This window comes from Gobio gobio (assembly GCF_949357685.1).
Source record: "Gobio gobio genome assembly, chromosome: 18".
NCBI lineage: Eukaryota > Metazoa > Chordata > Actinopteri > Cypriniformes > Gobionidae > Gobio > Gobio gobio.
The window spans coordinates 47,277,784-47,300,051 of NC_137111.1; the positions used below are offsets into that span (position 1 = coordinate 47,277,784).

The 22,268-nt window shown below is 42.5% G+C and overlaps 1 protein-coding gene across 1 annotated transcript in view; it reads right to left on the reverse strand.

Annotated features, from left to right (window-relative positions):
- Nucleotides 1–20,547, reverse strand: part of gng4 (G protein subunit gamma 4) — a 39,111-nt gene extending 18,564 nt beyond the window's left edge. The window contains exons 1-2 of the mRNA XM_079842202.1: nt 20,252–20,547; nt 4,343–4,450 (exon numbers count right to left, since the gene is read on the reverse strand). Coding sequence (XP_079698328.1) covers nt 4,343–4,441 — 99 coding nt within the window. The 5' untranslated portion in view covers nt 4,442–4,450; nt 20,252–20,547. The remainder of the gene's footprint in view (nt 1–4,342; nt 4,451–20,251) is intronic.
- Nucleotides 20,548–22,268: the final 1,721 nt, after the last annotated feature.

Below are 22,268 nucleotides of genomic sequence, written 5' to 3' on the forward strand. Positions count from 1 at the left end.
CGTCCTCACTCCTGCTGTCACACACACGTCCTCACTCCTGCTGTCACACACACACACACACACACACACACACACACGTCCTCACTCCTGCTGTCACACACACACACACACGTCCTCACTCCTGCTGTCACACACACACACACGTCCTCACTCCTACTGTCACACACACGTCCTCACTCCTGCTGTCACACACACGTCCTCACTCCTGCTGTCACACACACGTCCTCACTCCTGCTGTCACACACACGTCCTCTCTACTGCTATCACACACACGTCCTCACTCCTGCTGTCACACACACATCCTCACTCCTGCTGTCACACACACATCCTCACACACGTCCTCACTCCTGCTGTCACACACACACGTCCTCACTCCTGCTGTCACACACACGTCCTCACTCCTGCTGTCACACACACGTCCTCACTCCTGCTGTCACACACACACACACGTCCTCACTCCTGCTGTCACACACACACACACACGTCCTCACTCCTGCTGTCACACACACGTCCTCACTCCTGCTGTCACACACACGTCCTCACTCCTGCTGTCACACACACACGTCCTCACTCCTACTGTCACACACACGTCCTCACTCCTGCTGTCACACACACTCGTCCTCACTCCTACTGTCACACACACGTCCTCACTCCTGCTGTCACACACACTCGTCCTCACTCCTGCTGTCACACACACGTCCTCACTCCTGCTATCACACACACATCCTCACTCCTGCTGTCACACACACGTCCTCACTCCTGCTGTCACACACACGTCCTCACTCCTGCTGTCACACACACACGTCCTCACTACTGCTATCACACACACGTCCTCACTCCTGCTGTCACACACACATCCTCACTCCTGCTGTCACACACACATCCTCACACACGTCCTCACTCCTGCTGTCACACACACTCGTCCTCACTCCTGCTGTCACACACACGTCCTCACTCCTGCTGTCACACACACGTCTGCTATCACACACACACACACACACACGTCCTCACTCCTGCTGTCACACACACACACACACGTCCCCACTCCTGCTGTCACACACACATCCTCACTCCTGCTGTCACACACACACGTCCTCACTCCTACTGTCACACACACGTCCTCACTCCTGCTGTCACACACACTCGTCCTCACTCCTGCTGTCACACACACACACGTCCTCACTCCTACTGTCACACACACGTCCTCACTCCTGCTGTCACACACACACGTCCTCACTCCTGCTGTCACACACACGTCCTCACTCCTGCTATCACACACACATCCTCACTCCTGCTGTCACACACACGTCCTCACTCCTGCTGTCACACACACGTCCTCACTCCTGCTATCACACACACGTCCTCACTCCTGCTGTCATACACACATCCTCACTCCTGCTGTCACACACACGTCCTCACTCCTGCTGTCACACACACATCCTCACTCCTGCTGTCACACACACGTCCTCACTCCTGCTGTCACACACACACACGTCCTCACTCCTACTGTCACACACACGTCCTCACTCCTGCTGTCACACACACGTCCTCACTCCTGCTGTCACACACACGTCCTCACTCCTGCTGTCACACACACGTCTGCTATCACACACACACACACACACGTCCTCACTCCTGCTGTCACACACACACACACACGTCCTCACTCCTGCTGTCACACACACGTCCTCACTCCTGCTGTCACACACACATCCTCACTCCTGCTGTCACACACACACACACACGTCCTCACTCCTGCTGTCACACACACGTCCTCACTCCTGCTGTCACACACACACGTCCTCACTCCTGCTGTCACACACACGTCCTCACTCCTGCTGTCACACACACACACGTCCTCACTCCTGCTGTCACACACACGTCCTCACTCCTGCTGTCACACACACGTCCTCATTCCTGCTGTCACACACACACGTCCTCACTCCTGCTGTCACACACACACGTCCTCACTCCTGCTGTCACACACACACGTCCTCACTCCTACTGTCACACACACGTCCTCACTCCTGCTGTCACACACGTCCTCACTCCTGCTGTCACACACGTCCTCACTCCTACTGTCACACACACGTCCTCACTCCTGCTGTCACACACACGTCCTCACTCCTGCTGTCACACACACGTCCTCATTCCTGCTGTCACACACACACGTCCTCACTCCTGCTGTCACACACACATCCTCACTCCTGCTGTCACACACACACGTCCTCACTCCTGCTGTCACACACACGTCCTCACTCCTGCTGTCACACACACGTCCTCACTCCTGCTGTCACACACACACACGTCCTCACTCCTGCTGTCACACACACGTCCTCACTCCTGCTGTCACACACTCGTCCTCACTCCTGCTGTCACACACTCGTCCTCACTCCTGCTGTCACACACACACGTCCTCACTCCTGCTGTCACACACACGTCCTCACTCCTGCTGTCACACACACACGTCCTCACTCCTGCTGTCACACACACGTCCTCACTCCTGCTGTCACACACACGTCCTCACTCCTGCTGTCACACACACTCGTCCTCACTCCTGCTGTCACACACACTCGTCCTCGCTCCTGCTGTCACACACACACGTCCTCACTCCTGCTGTCACACACACGTCCTCACTCCTGCTGTCACACACACGTCCTCACTCCTGCTGTCACACACACGTCCTCACTCCTGCTGTCACACACACGTCCTCACTCCTGCTGTCACACACTCGTCCTCACTCCTGCTGTCACACACACGTCCTCACTCCTGCTGTCACACACACGTCCTCACTCCTGCTGTCACACACGTCCTCACTCCTGCTGTCACACACACGTCCTCACTCCTGCTGTCACACACACGTCCTCACTCCTGCTGTCACACACTCGTCCTCACTCCTGCTGTCACACACACACACGTCCTCACTCCTGCTGTCACACACACACTCGTCCTCACTCCTGCTGTCACACACACGTCCTCACTCCTGCTGTCACACACACTCGTCCTCACTCCTGCTGTCACACACACTCGTCCTCACTCCTGCTGTCACACACACGTCCTCACTCCTACTGTCACACACACGTCCTCACTCCTGCTGTCACACACACGTCCTCACTCCTGCTGTCACACACACTCGTCCTCACTCCTGCTGTCACACACACGTCCTCACTCCTGCTGTCACACATCGACGCACATTAAGAAATCCTGCTCTTATTAGAGTGCTGTCATTTTTAAAGTACCGGTATATACAATTACAATAATACATTTAAATATCGTACCCAACTTACCCAGTCGACTAAAAATATTGACGTCGAGTAATTAACAGCGTCGACGCAGTCGACTGTATCGACCAATCGCGACAGGTCTAGACGCATTTGTCAGCTTCATTACCAGTGTTGGGGGTAACGCATTACAAGTAACTTGAGTTACGTAATAATATTACTTTTTCCTAGTAACTAGTAAAGTTACGCATTACTTTTCAAATTTACAACAAAATATCTGAGTTACTTTTTCACATTAATTTGACTGACAGCTCTCCTGCCCCCATGTTGAGAAAAATAAGTGCAGAGGCGTGTGTGTGAACATGAGGGTTATTGTAGTTCTAGACTAAATGTGAGCATTTATTTATCTCACTTGCACAATAAAGATTCTGTACTCCTCAAAATGAACAAAATCAGTCAAATGCAAAATCAGAAAACTATGCAAACCTCCAATAATTAAATGTTAAATAAAACAACTATTTTTATGCATAATCTACCTTTATATTTAATTTACCAATGTCTTGCTGCTGACCTTTGATGATGAAAATTACTAGATTTTTTTATTTTATTTTATTGTAAAACTTTTTCCTCCTGCATCCTATTCTCCCATTATCCAGAGCTGCGCCCTCTACTGGTCATGCGTCAATTTGCATTTTTACCTTATTTCAATTTTGGTATGAAGAGGTCTTTACCGTTGCACAAAAATATAAACATTTTTGTTATAAAAAAACAAAAACAAGCCCAGCCCAGGTGAGAAAAATGAAAGCAAAAGTAACGTAATGCATTACTTTTCTTAAAAAGTAACTAAGTAACTCAATTAGTTACTTTTTAAGGGAGTAACGCAATATTGCGCATTACTTTTCAAAGTAACTTTCCCCAACACTGGTCATTACACACAAATTAATCAAACATTGGATAATATTCAGCTTATGAAAAAACCCAGAGTTCTGTTCAACCCTATAAAAGATTCTTTAGTCGCACTTTTTCCCTCAGTTTTTCCCGGTTCCGTCTTTCAGTCATTCTCAGTAATACCATGCAGATGCACAACTGAGGTCAGTTTAGTTTGAAACAGAGGCACAGACCTTTATCCTGTCCATGCAGGCCTCCATCTTCAGCTGCTCCACGGCCTTCCGGGCCTGAGAGATGCTGGCGGTGCTGTTGTTGGCCATTCCGTCCTTCATGATTGAGTCCTGCACACAGAGCACATGACAGCGTGAGGAGCGGAGAATGGGAATACGGGATCTTGCGGGAATGGAAAAGTAGGACTGAGTGACGAGTGAAACGTCCAGTTGCATAAACAAAGCCACAAAGAGCTAGTATGACCAACTAGCATGTCAGTTATGAGCAGTCTTAAAGACACAATCTGATGAGTTTATGCAACTGGCCTCTCAAACAGGAACAAATGTAGGGGCGGGGCTTGATTTTGTCTGTGTGGAATTGATTGGATGGTCGTGGTTTGCTATTAGTGCCCATCAGAAAATAGAGGGGAATATATTCTAATTCAAGATTACAAGACACATGAATTTAAAACAATAACGATGTGCATTTATAATAATCTGCAATGTTCTATAAAAACACGAATTGGCAATTTTTTATTTCATGGTGACTTTAAAGTCGCACTGACGTGCCTTGAAGCGCACAGCATTCTTCAATGTGTTCCACTGAAACAGGAAGAGAGGGCGGGGCATATCGAGCAGCTCCTCCCCTTTTTAAAATTTTAAATGTAAATCCATCCATCCATACATCCATTCTCATCCATCCATCCATCCATCCTCATCATCATCTATCCATCCACGTCTATCCATCCAACCAACCTCATCTATCATCCAACCAACCTCATCTATCCAACCAACCAACCTCATATATCCATCCAACCAACCTCATCTATCCATCCAACCAACCTCATCTATCATCCAACCAACCTCATCTATCCAACCAACCAACCTCATCTATCCAACCAACCAACCTCATATATCCATCCAACCAACCTCATCTATCATCCAACCAACCTCATCTATCATCCAACCAACCTCATCTATCCATCCAACCAACCTCATATATCCATCCAACCAACCTCATCTATCCATCCAACCAACCTCATCTATCCATCCAACCAACCTCATATATCCATCCAACCAACCTCATCTATCCATCCAACCAACCTCATCTATCCATCCAACCAACCTCATCTATCCATCCAACCAACCTCATCTATCCAACCAACCTCATCTATCCATCCAACCAACCTCATCTATCATCCAACCAACCTCATCTATCATCCAACCAACCTCATCTATCCAACCAACCAACCTCATCTATCCATCCAACCAACCTCATCTATCATCCAACCAACCTCATCTATCCAACCAACCAACCTCATCTATCCAACCAACCAACCTCATATATCCATCCAACCAACCTCATCTATCATCCAACCAACCTCATCTATCATCCAACCAACCTCATCTATCCATCCAACCAACCTCATATATCCATCCAACCAACCTCATCTATCATCCAACCAACCTCATCTATCATCCAACCAACCTCATCTATCCAACCAACCAACCTCATATATCCATCCAACCAACCTCATCTATCATCCAACCAACCTCATCTATCATCCAACCAACCTCATCTATCCAACCAACCAACCTCATCTATCATCCAACCAACCTCATCTATCCAACCAACCAACCTCATATATCATCCAACCAACCTCATCTATCCAACCAACCAACCTCATCTATCATCCAACCAACCTCATCTATCCAACCAACCAACCTCATATATCATCCAACCAACCTCATCTATCCAACCAACCAACCTCATCTATCCAACCAACCAACCTCATATATCCATCCAACCAACCTCATCTATCATCCAACCAACCTCATCTATCATCCAACCAACCTCATCTATCCAACCAACCAACCTCATCTATCATCCAACCAACCTCATCTATCCAACCAACCAACCTCATATATCATCCAACCAACCTCATCTATCCAACCAACCAACCTCATCTATCATCCAACCAACCTCATCTATCCAACCAACCAACCTCATCTATCATCCAACCAACCTCATCTATCCATCCAACCAACCTCATATATCCATCCAACCAACCTCATCTATCATCCAACCAACCTCATCTATCATCCAACCAACCTCATCTATCCAACCAACCAACCTCATCTATCATCCAACCAACCTCATCTATCCAACCAACCAACCTCATATATCCATCCAACCAACCTCATCTATCATCCAACCAACCTCATCTATCATCCAACCAACCTCATCTATCCATCCAACCAACCTCATATATCCATCCAACCAACCTCATCTATCCATCCAACCAACCTCATCTATCCATCCAACCAACCTCATATATCCATCCAACCAACCTCATCTATCCATCCAACCAACCTCATCTATCCATCCAACCAACCTCATCTATCCATCCAACCAACCTCATCTATCCAACCAACCTCATCTATCCATCCAACCAACCTCATCTATCATCCAACCAACCTCATCTATCATCCAACCAACCTCATCTATCATCCAACCAACCTCATCTATCCATCCAACCAACCAACCTCATATATCCATCCAACCAACCTCATCTATCCAACCAACCAACCTCATCTATCCAACCAACCAACCTCATCTATCCATCCAACCAACCAACCTCATCTATCCATCCAACCAACCTCATCTATCCATCCAACCAACCAACCTCATCTATCCATCCAACCATCCTCATCTATCCATCCAACCAACCTCATCTATCATCCAACCAACCTCATCTATCCATCCAACCAACCTCATCTATCCATCCAACCATCCTCATCTATCCAACCAACCAACCTCATCTATCCATCCAACCAACCTCATCTATCCATCCAACCAACCTCATCTATCCAACCAACCAACCTCATCTATCATCCAACCAACCTCATCTATCCAACCAACCAACCTCATCTATCCATCCAACCAACCTCATCTATCCAACCAACCAACCTCATCTATCATCCAACCAACCTCATCTATCATCCAACCAACCTCATCTATCCAACCAACCATCCTCATCTATCCATCCAACCATCCTCATCTATCCATCCAACCATCCTCATCTATCCATCCAACCATCCTCATCTATCCAACCAACCATCCTCATCTATCCATCCAACCATCCTCATCTATCCATCCAACCAACCTCATCTATCCATCCAACCATCCTCATCTATCCATCCAACCATCCTCATCTATCCAACCAACCAACCTCATCTATCCATCCAACCATCCTCATCTATCCATCCAACCATCCTCATCTATCCAACCAACCAACCTCATCTATCCATCCAACCATCCTCATCTATCCATCCAACCATCCTCATCTATCCATCCAACCATCCTCATCTATCCAACCAACCTCATCTACCCATCCAACCAACCTCATCTATCCAACCAACCAACCTCATCTATCCATCCAACCATCCTCATCTATCCATCCAACCAACCTCATCTATCATCCAACCATCCTCATCTATCCATCCAACCAACCTCATCTATCATCCAACCAACCTCATCTATCCATCCAACCAACCTCATCTATCATCCAACCAACCTCATCTATCCAACCAACCAACCTCATCTATCCATCCAACCAACCTCATCTATCCATCCAACCAACCTCATCTATCCAACCAACCAACCTCATCTATCCATCCAACCAACCTCATCTATCCAACCAACCATCCTCATCTATCCATCCAACCAACCTCATCTATCCAACCAACCAACCTCATCTATCCATCCAACCAACCTCATCTATCCAACCAACCTCATCTATCCATCCAACCAACCTAATCTATCCATCCAACCAACCTCATCTATCCATCCAACCAACCTCATCTATCCATCCAACCAACCTCATCTATCCAACCAACCAACCTCATCTATCCATCCAACCAACCTCATCTATCCAACCAACCTCATCTATCCATCCAACCAACCTCATCTATCCATCCAACCAACCTCATCTATCCAACCAACCAACCTCATCTATCCATCCAACCAACCTCATCTATCCAACCAACCTCATCTATCCATCCAACCAACCTCATCTATCCATCCAACCAACCTCATCTATCCATCCAACCAACCTCATCTATCCATCCAACCAACCTCATCTATCCATCCAACCATCCTCATCTATCTATCGATCCAACCAACCTCATCTATCCAACCAACCAACCTCATCTATCCATCCAACCAACCTCATCTATCATCCAACCAACCTCATCTATCCATCCAACCAACCATCCATCCTCATCTATCCATCCAACCAACCTCATCTATCCAACCAACCAACCTCATCTATCCATCCAACCAACCTCATCTATCCATCCAACCATCCTCATCTATCCATCCAACCAACCTCATCTATCCATCCAACCAACCTCATCTATCCATCCAACCATCCTCATCTATCCATCCAACCAACCTAATCTATCCATCCAACCAACCTCATCTATCCATCCAACCATCCACATCTATCCATCCAACCAACCTCATCTATCCATCCAACCAACCATCCATCCTCATCTATCCATCCAACCAACCTCATCTATCCATCCAACCAACCTCATCTATCCATCCAACCAACCATCCATCCTCATCTATCCATCCAACCAACCTCATCTATCCATCCAACCAACCATCCATCCTCATCTAGTATCCATCCAACCAACCTCATCTATCCATCCAACCAACCTCATCTATCCATCCAACCAACCTCATCTATCCATCCAACCAACCTCATCTATCCATCCAACCAACCATCCATCCTCATCTATCCTTCCAACCAACCTCATCTATCCATCCAACCAACCTCATCTATCCATCCAACCAACCTCATCAATCCATCCAACCAACCTCATCTATCCATCCAACCATCCTCATCTATCCATCCTCATCATCATCTATCCATCCAACCAACCATCCATCCTCATCTATCCATCTATCCATCCAACCAACCATCCATCCTCATCATCTATCCATCCATCCATCCATCCATCCATCCTCATCATCATCTATCCATCCATCCATCCATCCTCATCATCATCCATCCATCCTCATCTCTCCATTAAACCAAGCATCCATCCATCCATCCTCATCATCATCTATCCATCCATCCATCCATCCATCCATCCTCATCATCTATGCATCCATCCATCCATCCTCATCATCATCTATGCATCCATCCATCCATCCTCATCATCATCTATCGATCCATCCATCCATATCATCATCTATCCATCCATCCATCCATCCATCCATCCATATCATCATCTATCCATCCATCCATCCATCCGTTCATCCTCATCATCATCTATGCATCCATCCATCCATCCTAATCATCATCATCTATCCATCCATCCTCATCATCATCTATCCATCCATCCTCATCATCATCATCTTTGCATCATCCGTCCTCATCATCATCTATCCATCCATCCTCATCATCTTTGCATCATCCGTCCTCATCATCATCTATCCATCCATCCTCATCATCTATGCATCCATCCATCCATCCTCATCATCATCTATCGATCCATCCATCCATATCATCATCTATCCATCCATCCATCCATCCATCCATATCATCATCTATCCATCCATCCATCCATCCGTTCATCCTCATCATCATCTATGCATCCATCCATCCATCCTAATCATCATCATCTATCCATCCATCCTCATCATCATCTATCCATCCATCCTCATCATCATCATCTTTGCATCATCCATCCTCATCATCATCTATCCATCCATCCATCCATCCTCATCATCATCTATCCATCCATCCTCATCATCATCATCTTTGCATCATCCGTCCTCATCATCATCTATCCATCCATCCTCATCATCTATGCATCATCCATCCTCATCATCATCTATCCATCCATCCATCCATCCTCATCATCATCTATCCATCCATCCTCATCATCATCATCTATGCATCCATCCATCCTCATCATCATCTATCCATCCATTCATCCATCCATATCATCATCTATCCATCCATCCTCATCATCATCTATGCATCATCCATCCTCATCATCATCTATCCATCCATCCTCATCATCATCATCATCTATGCATCCATCCATCCTCATCATCATCTATCCATCCATTCATCCATCCATATCATCATCTATCCATCCATCCATCCTCATCATCTATGCATCCATCCATCCATCCTCATCATCATCTATGCATCATCCATCCTCATCATCATCTATCCATCCATCCATCCTCATCTATCCATCCATCCTCATCATCATCATCTATGCATCCATCCATCCTCATCATCATCTATCCATCCATTCATCCATCCATATCATCATCTATCCATCCATCCATCCTCATCTATCTATCCATCCATCCTCATCATCATCTATGCATCCATCCATCCATCCTCATAATCATCTATCCATCCATCCATCCTCATCATCATCCATCCATCCTCATCATCATCTATCCATCCATCCATCCATCCATCCATCCATCCTCATCATCAATCCATCCATCCATCCATCCATCCATCCATCCATCCATCCATCCATCCATCCATCCATCCATCCATCTATCTATCTATCTATCTATCTATCTATCTATCTATCTATCTATCTATCTATCTATCTATCTATCTATCTATCTATCTATCTATCTATCTATCTATGCATCCATCCTCATCATCATCTATCCATCCATTCATCCATCCATATCATCATCTATCCATCCATCCATCCTCATCATCATCATCTATGCATCCATCCATCCATCCTCATCATCATCTATGCATCCATCCATCCATCCTCATCTATCTATCCATCCATCCTCATCATCATCTATGCATCCATCCATCCATCCTCATAATCATCTATCCATCCATCCATCCTCATCATCTATGCATCCATCCATCCATCCATCCTCATAATCATCTATCATCCATCCATCCATCCTCATCATCATCCATCCATCCATCCTCATCATCTATCCATCCATCCTAATCATCATCTATCCATTCATCCATCCTCATCATCATCTATGCATCCATCCATCCATCCATCCTCATAATCATCTATCATCCATCCATCCATCCTCATCATCATCCATCCATCCATCCTCATCATCTATCCATCCATCCATCCATCCATCCATCCATCCTCATCTATCTATCTATCTATCTATCTATCTATCTATCTATCTATCTATCTATCTATCTATCTATCTATCTATCTATCTATCCATCCATCCATCCATCCATCCATCCATCCTCATCATCATCTATGCATCCATCCATCCTCATTATCATCTATCCATCCATCCATCCATCCTCATCATCATCTATCCATCCATCCATCCATCCATCCTCATCATCATCTATCCATCCATCCATCCATCCATCCATCCATTCTCATCATCTATGCATTCATCCATCCATCATCAATGCATCCATCCATCCATCCATCCATCCATCCTCATCTTCTATCCATCCATCCATCCTCATAATCATCTATCCATCCATCCATCCTCATAATCTTCTATCCATCCATCCATCCTCATAATCATCTATCCATCCATATCCTCATCATCATCTATGCATCCATCCATCCATCCTCATCATCATCTATCCATCCATCCATCCTCATCATCATCTATCCATCCATCCATCCATCCATCCATCCATATTATCATCTATCCATCCATCCATCCATCCATATCATCATCTATCCATCCATCCATCCATCCATCCATCCATCCATCCATCCATCCTCAATCGATCCATCCATCCATCCATATCATAATCTATCCATCCATCCATCCATATCATCATCTATCCATCCATCCATCCATCCGTCCATCCTCATCATCATCTATGCATCCATCCATCCATCCATCCATCCTCATCATCATCTATCTATCCATCCATCCTCATAATCATCTATGCATCCATCCATCCATCCTCATCATCATCTATCCATCCATCCATCCATCCTCATCATCATCTATCCATCCATCCTCATCATCTATGCATCATCCGTCCTCATCATCATCTATCCATCCATCCTCATCATCTATGCATCATCCATCCTCATCATTATCTATCCATCCATCCATCCATCCTCATCATCATCTATCCATCCATCCTCATCATCTATGCATCATCTGTCCTCATCATCATCTATCCATCCATTATCATTAATCAATCCAACCATTATCATCAATCAATCCATCCATCCATTATCATTAATCAATCCATCCATCCATCCATCCATTATCATTAATCAATCCATCCATCCATCCGCATCCTCATCTATGCATCCATCCATCCATCCTCATAATCATCTATCCATCCATCCTCATCATCTATCCATCCATCCATCCTCATCATCATCCATCCATCTATCCATCCTCATCATCATCATCTATGCATCCATCCATCCATCCTCATAATCATCTATCCATCCTCATCATCATCCATCCATCCATCCTCATCATCTATCCATCCATCATCATCATCATCATCATCATCATCATCATCATCATCATCATCATCATCATCATCATCATCATCATCATCATCATCATCATCTATGCATCCATCCATCTATCCTCATAATCATCTATCCATCCATCCTCATAATCATCTATCCATCCATATCCTCATCATCATCTATGCATCCATCCATCCATCCTCATAATCATCTATCCATCCATCCATCCTCATCATCATCTATCCATCCATCCATATTATCATCTATCCATCCATCCATCCATCCATCCATCCATATCATCATCTATCCATCCATCCATCCATCCATCCATCCTCATCATCATCTATCGATCCATCCATCCATATCATCATCTATCCATCCATCCATCCATCCGTCCATCCTCATCATCATCTATGCATCCATCCATCCATCCTCATCATCTATCTATCCATCCATCCTCATAATCATCTATGCATCCATCCATCCATCCATCCTCATCATCATCTATCCATCCATCCATCCATCCTCATCATCCATCCTCATCATCATCATCTATGCATCATCCATCCTCATCATTATCTATCCATCCATCCATCCATCCTCATCATCATCTATCCATCCATCCTCATCATCATCATCTATGCATCCATCCATCCTCATCATCATCTATCCATCCATTCATCCATCCATATCATCATCTATCCATCCATCCATCCATCCTCATCATCCATCCATCCTCATCATCTATGCATCATCCATCCTCATCATCATCTATCCATCCATCCATCCATCCTCATCATCATCTATCCATCCATCCTCATCATCATCATCTATGCATCATCCGTCCTCATCATCATCTATCCATCCATCCTCATCATCTATGCATCATCCATCCTCCTCATCATCTATCCATCCATCCATCCTCATCATCATCTATCCATCCATCCTCATCATCATCATCTATGCATCCATCCATCCTCATCATCATCTATCCATCCATTCATCCATCCATATCATCATCTATCCATCCATCCATCCTCATCATCTATGCATCCATCCATCCATCCTCATCATCATCCATCCATCTATCCATCCTAATCATCATCTATCCATTCATCCATCCTCATCATCTATGCATCCATCCATCCATCCATCTATCCTCATAATCATCTATCCATCCTCATCATCCATCCATCCTCATCATCATCTATCCATCCATCCATCCATCCTCATCATCATCTATCCATCCATCCATCCATCCTCATCCATCTATCTATCTATCTATCTATCCATCCATCCATCCATCCATCCATCCATCCTCATCTATGCATCCATCCATCCTCATTATCATCTATCCATCCTCATCATCATCTATCCATCCATCCATCCTCATCATCATCCATCCATCCATCATCAATGCATCCATCCATCCATCCTCATCATCATCTATCCATCCATCCATCCTCATCATCATCCATCCATCTATCCATCCATCCATCCTCATCATCATCATCATCATCTATGCATCCATCCATCCATCCTCATAATCATCTATCCATCCATCCATCCTCATCATCATCCATCCATCTATCCATCCTCATCATCATCTATCCATCCATCCATTCATATCATCTATCCATCCATCATCATCATCATCATCTATGCATCCATCCATCCTCATAATCATCTATCCATCCATCCATCCTCATAATCTTCTATCCATCCATCCATCCTCATAATCATCTATCCATCCATATCCTCATCATCATCTATGTATCCATCCATCCATCCTCATAATCATCTATCCATCCATCCATCCTCATCATCATCTATCCATCCATATTATCATCTATCCATCCATCCATATCATCATCTATCCATCCATCCATCCATCCATCCATCCATCCATCCATCCATCCATCCTCATCATCATCTATCGATCCATCCATCCATATCATCATCTATCCATCCATCCATCCATCCATCCATCCCTATCATCATCTATCCATCCATCCATCCGCCCATCCTCATAATCATCTATGCATCCATCCATCCATACTCATCATCATCTATCCATCCATCCATCCATCCATCCTCATCATCATCTATCCATCCATCCATCCTCATCATCATCATCATCTATGCATCATCCGTCCTCATCATCATCTATCCATCCATCCTCATCATCTATGCATCATCCATCCTCATCATCATCTATCCATCCATCCATCCATCCTCATCATCATCATCATCATCTATCCATCCATCCATCCTCATCATCATCATCTATGCATCATCCGTCCTCATCATCATCTATCCATCCATCCATCCATCCATCCTCATCATCATCTATCCATCCATCCATCCTCATCATCATCATCTATGCATCATCCGTCCTCATCATCATCTATCCATCCATTATCATTAATCAATCCAACCATTATCATCAATCAATCCATCCATCCATATCATCATCTATCCATCCATCCATATCATCATCTATCTATCCATCCATCCATCCATCCATCCATCCTCATCATCATCTATGCATCCATCCATCCATCCATCCTCATCATCATCTATCTATCTATCCATCCATCCTCATCATCATCTATCCATCCATCCATCCATCCATATCATCATCTATCTATCCATCCATCCATCCATCCACATAATCATCTATGCATCCATCCATCCATCATCCATCCATCCATCCATCCATCCTCATCATCATCTATCCATCCCTCCATCCTCATCATCTATCCATCCATCCATCCATATCATTATCATCTATCCATCCATCCATCCATCCTCATCATCATCTATGCATCCATCCCTCCATCCTCATCATCTATCCATCCATCCATCCATCCTCATCATCATCTATCCATCCATCCATCCATCCATCCATCCATCCATCCTCATCATCATCTATCTATCCCTCCATCCTCATCATCTATCCATCCATCCATCCATCCTCATCATCATCTATCCATCCATCCATCCATCCATCCATCCTCATCATCATCTATCCATCCATCCTCATAATCATCTATGCATCCATCCATCCATCCATCCATCCTCATCATCATCTATCCATCCATCCCTCCATCCTCATCATCTATCCATCCATCCAGCCATATCATTATCATCTATCCATCCATCCATCCATCCATCCATCCTCATCATCATCTATGCATCCATTATCATCAATCAATCAATCCATCCATCCATCCATCCATCCATCCATCCATCCATCCATCATCAATCCATCCATTATCAATAATCAATCCATCCATTCATTATCATGAATCCATCCATCCATCCATTATCAATAATCAATCCATCCATTCTCATTAATCACTCCATCCATCCATTATCATTAATCAATCCATCCATCCATCCATTATCATTAATCACTCCATCCATCCATTCTCATTAATCACTCCATCCATCCATTATCATTAATCAATCCATCCATCCATTATCATCAATCAATCCATCAATCCATCCACCACTGTTTAAAATCCTCCCCTTTTTAAAATGTTTAATTTACGTCCATCCATTCTCATCATCATCTATCCATCCATCCATCCATCCATCCATATCATCAACTATCCATCCTCATCATCCATCCATCCATCCATCCTCATCATCATCTATCCATCCTCATCATCCATCCATCCATCCATCCATCATAAATCCATCTATCCATCCATCCATCATGTTGACGTAATTTCCACTGAAACAGGAAGACAGGGTGGGGCATATCGAGCAGCTCCTCCCCTTTTTTAAATTATCCAATAGCGTTTAGTTTATACTGCAGCACGGCCAGAGCGGTTGAGCTCAGTAAAGCCGCAGTTTCCTATAGCCGTTTCTCCTCCATCTCGCTTTCAATCATTCTGTGCAGAATTCAAACGGTCCGATACGGTTTGTGGTCTGCGCCGAATCTAGAGAGCATTTGATTGGACAAAAAAAATCTTATGAGAAGCTGAAGTGCAGAGTGACGTCATCAAAATCATTGATTCCTATTGGCCGGAAGTGAGCGAATGTAAGTTTTGAACGCTTATATCGTCTAAATGTGAATTTTGTCACTGTTTTGGGGCGCTCGCTTATAGATACTGACATATGCATGCCTGTTCGATTTCATGGGGACTTTAATGTGAATGTAAATTAAAAAGTACTATGGTAATAGCATCTGCGTCTCCATGTGACTCCATGACAACTGTTTTCATCACTGATAATAATCATAAATGTTTCTTGAGCATCAGATCCTCATATGAGAATGATTAGTGAAGGGTCATGTGACACTGAAGACTGGAGTAATGATGATAAATTCAGCTTTGATCACAGGAATTAATTACACTTCACTATATATTCACATAGAAAACAGCTGATATACATTATAATAATATTTCATAATTTTTACTGTATTTTTAGTCTAATAAACGCACAAATTACTTGGTGAGCAGAAGTGCCTACTTTTACAACAAGAGATTAATTAATTAATAAAGAACGTAATTAATACTTTAATTCAGCAATTAGGATGCATTAAATTGATCAAACACGTCATTAATAATGTTACAAAATATTTCTATTTCAAAAAATGCTGTTTGAACTTTCATCAAATGTATCAGTTTCCACAAAAATATGAAGTAAAATAACAGGTATTGTGTTACCATACGGTCTGATTTTACTTAATGCATTTAAAAAAAAATTTTTTTACATTAATAATAATAAAACATGTTATTGTAGCTGTTATTATTATAAGTGTACATTAAATAATAAAAAAAAAGCAATTGAATTAATTATATTTTATTATTATTATTATTATTAAACATGCATTTGTGAATATTTAGCTAGGATTATAATATTAGGTGACATTTTTGACAAATAACCACACTGCAAATTTTTTTTTTAATATTATTCAAATATTTTGTGAGCATATTGCGTAATTGTGTATTTTATTTGTAATATTGCAGTGAAACATGCCAAATTTTGCTATTTTCATGATTTATCACAACATTTTTTATTTATTTATTTGGTTCAGATACAATAATATTTTGAGTTTCTATTTATTAAACCAATTTCCTTCATTTTATTAACTCAATTTTTTAATTTCAGGTTACTTACTTCAGGTTAAAGTTAAACCAACAATATTTTTTTTACAGTGTTCAAGTTCAGTTCAACTCTCTATATTACAATTTACATTCAGCTGACTTAAAATTTTTAGTTGAATCTTGTATAACTTAAATGAAAAAGTTGAAATTGCTTAACTTATTTTGATTTTGAGTTAAATTAACTTAAAAACATATGTTTTCATAACTTATTGATCCTATAACTTTTTTACAGGGCAGTATATTTAAATCACAATAGCGAGCTTGATTCATAATAATAATCATAAATGTTTCTTGAGCATCAAATCCTCATATGAGAATGATTAGTGAAGGATCATGTGACACTGAAGACTGGAGTAATGATGATAAATTCAGCTTTGATCACAGGAATAAATTACACTTTACTATATATTCACATAGAGAACAGATGTTATACATTATAATAATATTTCACAATTTTTACTGTATTTTTTATCAAATAAAAAAGTTCATTGACAGTAAAATAGAATAGACATACACTCTAAAAAATGCTGGGTTAAAAGCAACCCAAGTTGGGTTGAAAATAGACTAACCCAGTGAATGGGTTGTTTTAACCAAGCGATTTGGTTGTTTTAAGCAAACATTTAACCCAACTGCTGGGTTAAAACAACCCAATTGCTGGGTTAGTCCATTTTAAACCCATCTTGGGTTATTTTTAACCCAGCATGTTTTAGAGTGTGGACTAACCCAGAGATTGGGTTGTTTTAACCCGGAATTTGGGTTGTTTTAACCCAGCAATTGGGTCGTTTTAAGCAAACATTTAACCCAACTTAACATTTAACCCAAGCAATTGGGTTGTTTTAAGCAAACATTTAACCCAACTTAACATTTAACCCAATTGCTGGGTTAGTCCATTTTCAACCAAACTTGGGTTATTTTTAACCTAAGTTTTTTAGAGTGTGGACTAACCCAGCGATTGGGTTGTTTTAACCCAGCAATTGGGTTGTTTAAAGCAAACATTTAACCCAACCGCTGGGTTAAAACAACCCAATTGCTGGGTTAGTCCATTTTCAACCCAAATTGGGTTATTTTTAACCCAGCATTTTTTGGAGTGTGGACTAACCCAGCAATTGGGTTGTTTTAACCCAGCAATTGGGTTGTTTTTAAACCAGCATTTTTTAGAGTGTGGACTAACCCAGCAATTGGGTTGTTTTAAGCAAACATTTAACCCAACTTAACATTTAACAAGATATTTAACAACATAAAACAACCCAATTGCTGGGTAAGTCCATTTTCAACCCAGCTTGGGTTATATATATATATGCACACTTTTTTCATTGACAAAAAAATTATAGATTCACAAATACACCACACACACACACACACACACACACACACACACACACACACACACACACACACACACACACACACTAAATCCCCATCATTATCCGATTCCCTGATATTCCCAGGCTTCCCATTCTGTGTTTCTGCATGGGTTAAACAAACCCATCTCTCAAGTCTATGCCAGCTGTGATGTAACAGCTCCAGTAACACCTGTCAAAACAGGTCAGAGGAGCAGCAGAACCACTGAGCTTCAGTTCGAACTTATCCTGTGTTATTTTCACACACAAATCACTACAGCAGTGAATCTCAGCAGAACATGAGCCTCGGCGCCTCGTGTTCGTGTACATTCATAACGCCACCCCAGAGCTGAATCAAGGCCGAACACATGCAATGCACTGGAACATTTGGGTCGATTTCAACTCAATGCAGTGATGCATAGAGAAATAAACAAGCCGTTCGTGCAATGCTCGTTATTTGCAGGCGACACAATCTAGAATCAGCAAAAATACACGAGGGTCGTGATTATTTCTCCTCTATGCATCCATTCATTCATTCATCCATCCATCCATCCATTCATCCAAGGCCACTCGGTGAATTATCACTGAACATCTGAATCCTCACGACCCTCGCATGGCGATTTAAAGGCGGAATTCCAGCCGATGGAACCAAACGCCCAAGAGACTCGCGCGCGTCCATCTTTCGCACTCGCGCGCCTCTGGTCATTCCAGCAGCATTCCCAATAAACCTGCGGGATCCATCCCTCCATCATCCCTCATCTACAGCACGAGCGCGTAATATTCGCTCGTGCTGACCATGAGATAATAAGAAGCGGAGCCGCGCGCTCACGCCAGAACGCTGGAATCTGTTACAAATGTTGCACTCGAACGTTCCAAAAATGACGCAATAGAACACAGAATTCCGTGCAACGAGCACAAATACCTGGCGAGGCGCGGGAACGCGTGTTAACACCCACCTGGAGTGTGTCAGCGGTCAGACTTCAGTGTGTGGCTCGACTCCACCCGAACGCGACGAGGAAAAACCCGCAACACCTCACACACACACGGTCACCGTCCGCTCGCGCGCATCCGCCAAAAGACGCCGTCGAACGTCGAGTATTTCCCCGGTTTCTGCTCTGGGCGGTCGACTCGGTGTCGGTTCATGAGATGTGAGGGGAACCTCGGGTGGTGACGCACAAACGCGCGCGCGGAGAGGATGCAGGTGTCACTGCGCCTTTAAGAATCCGGCTCGGTCCGCGCGCGTCCTCCCGGTGTTCGGTGTGTTATCAGGTGATGTTTAGTATCGCCGGAGGATCACCACGGGCTCATTCTGCAGGCGCATCCGAGGCACGTGAGGTTTCCCTGCTTAATGTGACATCACCGGGTCTCCCAGTCGGCGAGATGACGTAAGCGCCTCGCACTGTGACGTAACACAGATGTTGAAGAGCTCTAAAACCAAGACGCCCATGACATGATCTAACGGGCAAGCACTCGGTGCTTTAAACATCATTTTTCTCCCCATAGAATGACATGTGGAATATTGTTATAGCTAATTTAGAGTGTTTTATTGGAGAAATGGTTGGATATGGTTTGAGTGATCTGTTCAACACAGTTTATTCTTATGATTCTATTTTTATGTCATATTTTTGACTTTGTACCTCACTATTATGACTTAACATGTCATATTTTCAACTTTGTACCTCACTATTATGACTTAGCATGTCATATTTTCAACTTTTTACCTCACTATTATGACTTAACATGTCATATTTTCGACTTTTACCTCACTATTATGACTTAACATGTCATTTTTTACATTTTGTACCTCACTATTGACTTAACATGTCATATTTTCAACTTTGTACCTCACTATTATGACTTAGCATGTCATATTTTCGACTTTTTACCTCACTATTATGACTTAGCATGTCATATTTTCGACTTTTTACCTCACTATTATGGCTTAGCATGTCATATTTTCAACTTTTTACCTCACTATTATGACTTAACATGTCATATTTTCGACTTTTTACCTCACTATTATGACTTAACATGTCATTTTTTACATTTTGTACCTCACTATTGACTTAACATGTCATATTTTCAACTTTGTACCTCACTATTATGACTTAGCATGTCATATTTTCGACTTTTTACCTCACTATTATGACTTAACATGTCATATTTGCACCTTTTAACCTCACTATTATGACTTAACATGTCATATTTTTGACTTTTTTGTACCTCACTATTATGACTTAACATGTCATTTTCAACTTTGTACCTCACTATTATGGCTTAGCATGTCATATTTTCAACTTTTTACCTCACTATTATGACTTAACATGTCATTTTCAACTTTGTACCTCACTATTATGACTCAACATGTCATATTTTTGACTTTTTGTACCTCACTATTGACTTAACATTTCATATTTTCAACTTTGTACCTCACTATTATGACTTAGCACGTCATATTTTCGACTTTTTACCTCACTATTATGACTTAACAAGTGATATTTTCAACTTTGTACCTCACTATTATGACTTAACATGTCATATTTTCGACTTTTTACCTCACTATTATGACTTAACATGTCATATTTTCAACTTTTTACCTCACTATTATGACTTAACATGTCATATTTTCAACTTTTTACCTCACTATTATGACTTAACATGTCATTTTCAACTTTGTACCTCACTATTATGACTCAACATGTCATATTTTTGACTTTTTGTACCTCACTATTGACTTAACATTTCATATTTTCAACTTTGTACCTCACTATTATGACTTAGCACGTCATATTTTCGACTTTTTACCACACTATTATGACTTAACATGTCATTTTCAACTTTGTACCTCACTATTATGACTCAACATGTCATATTTTTGACTTTTTTGTACCTCACTATTATGACTTAACATGTCATTTTCAACTTTGTACCTCACTATTATGGCTTAGCATGTCATATTTTCAACTTTTTACC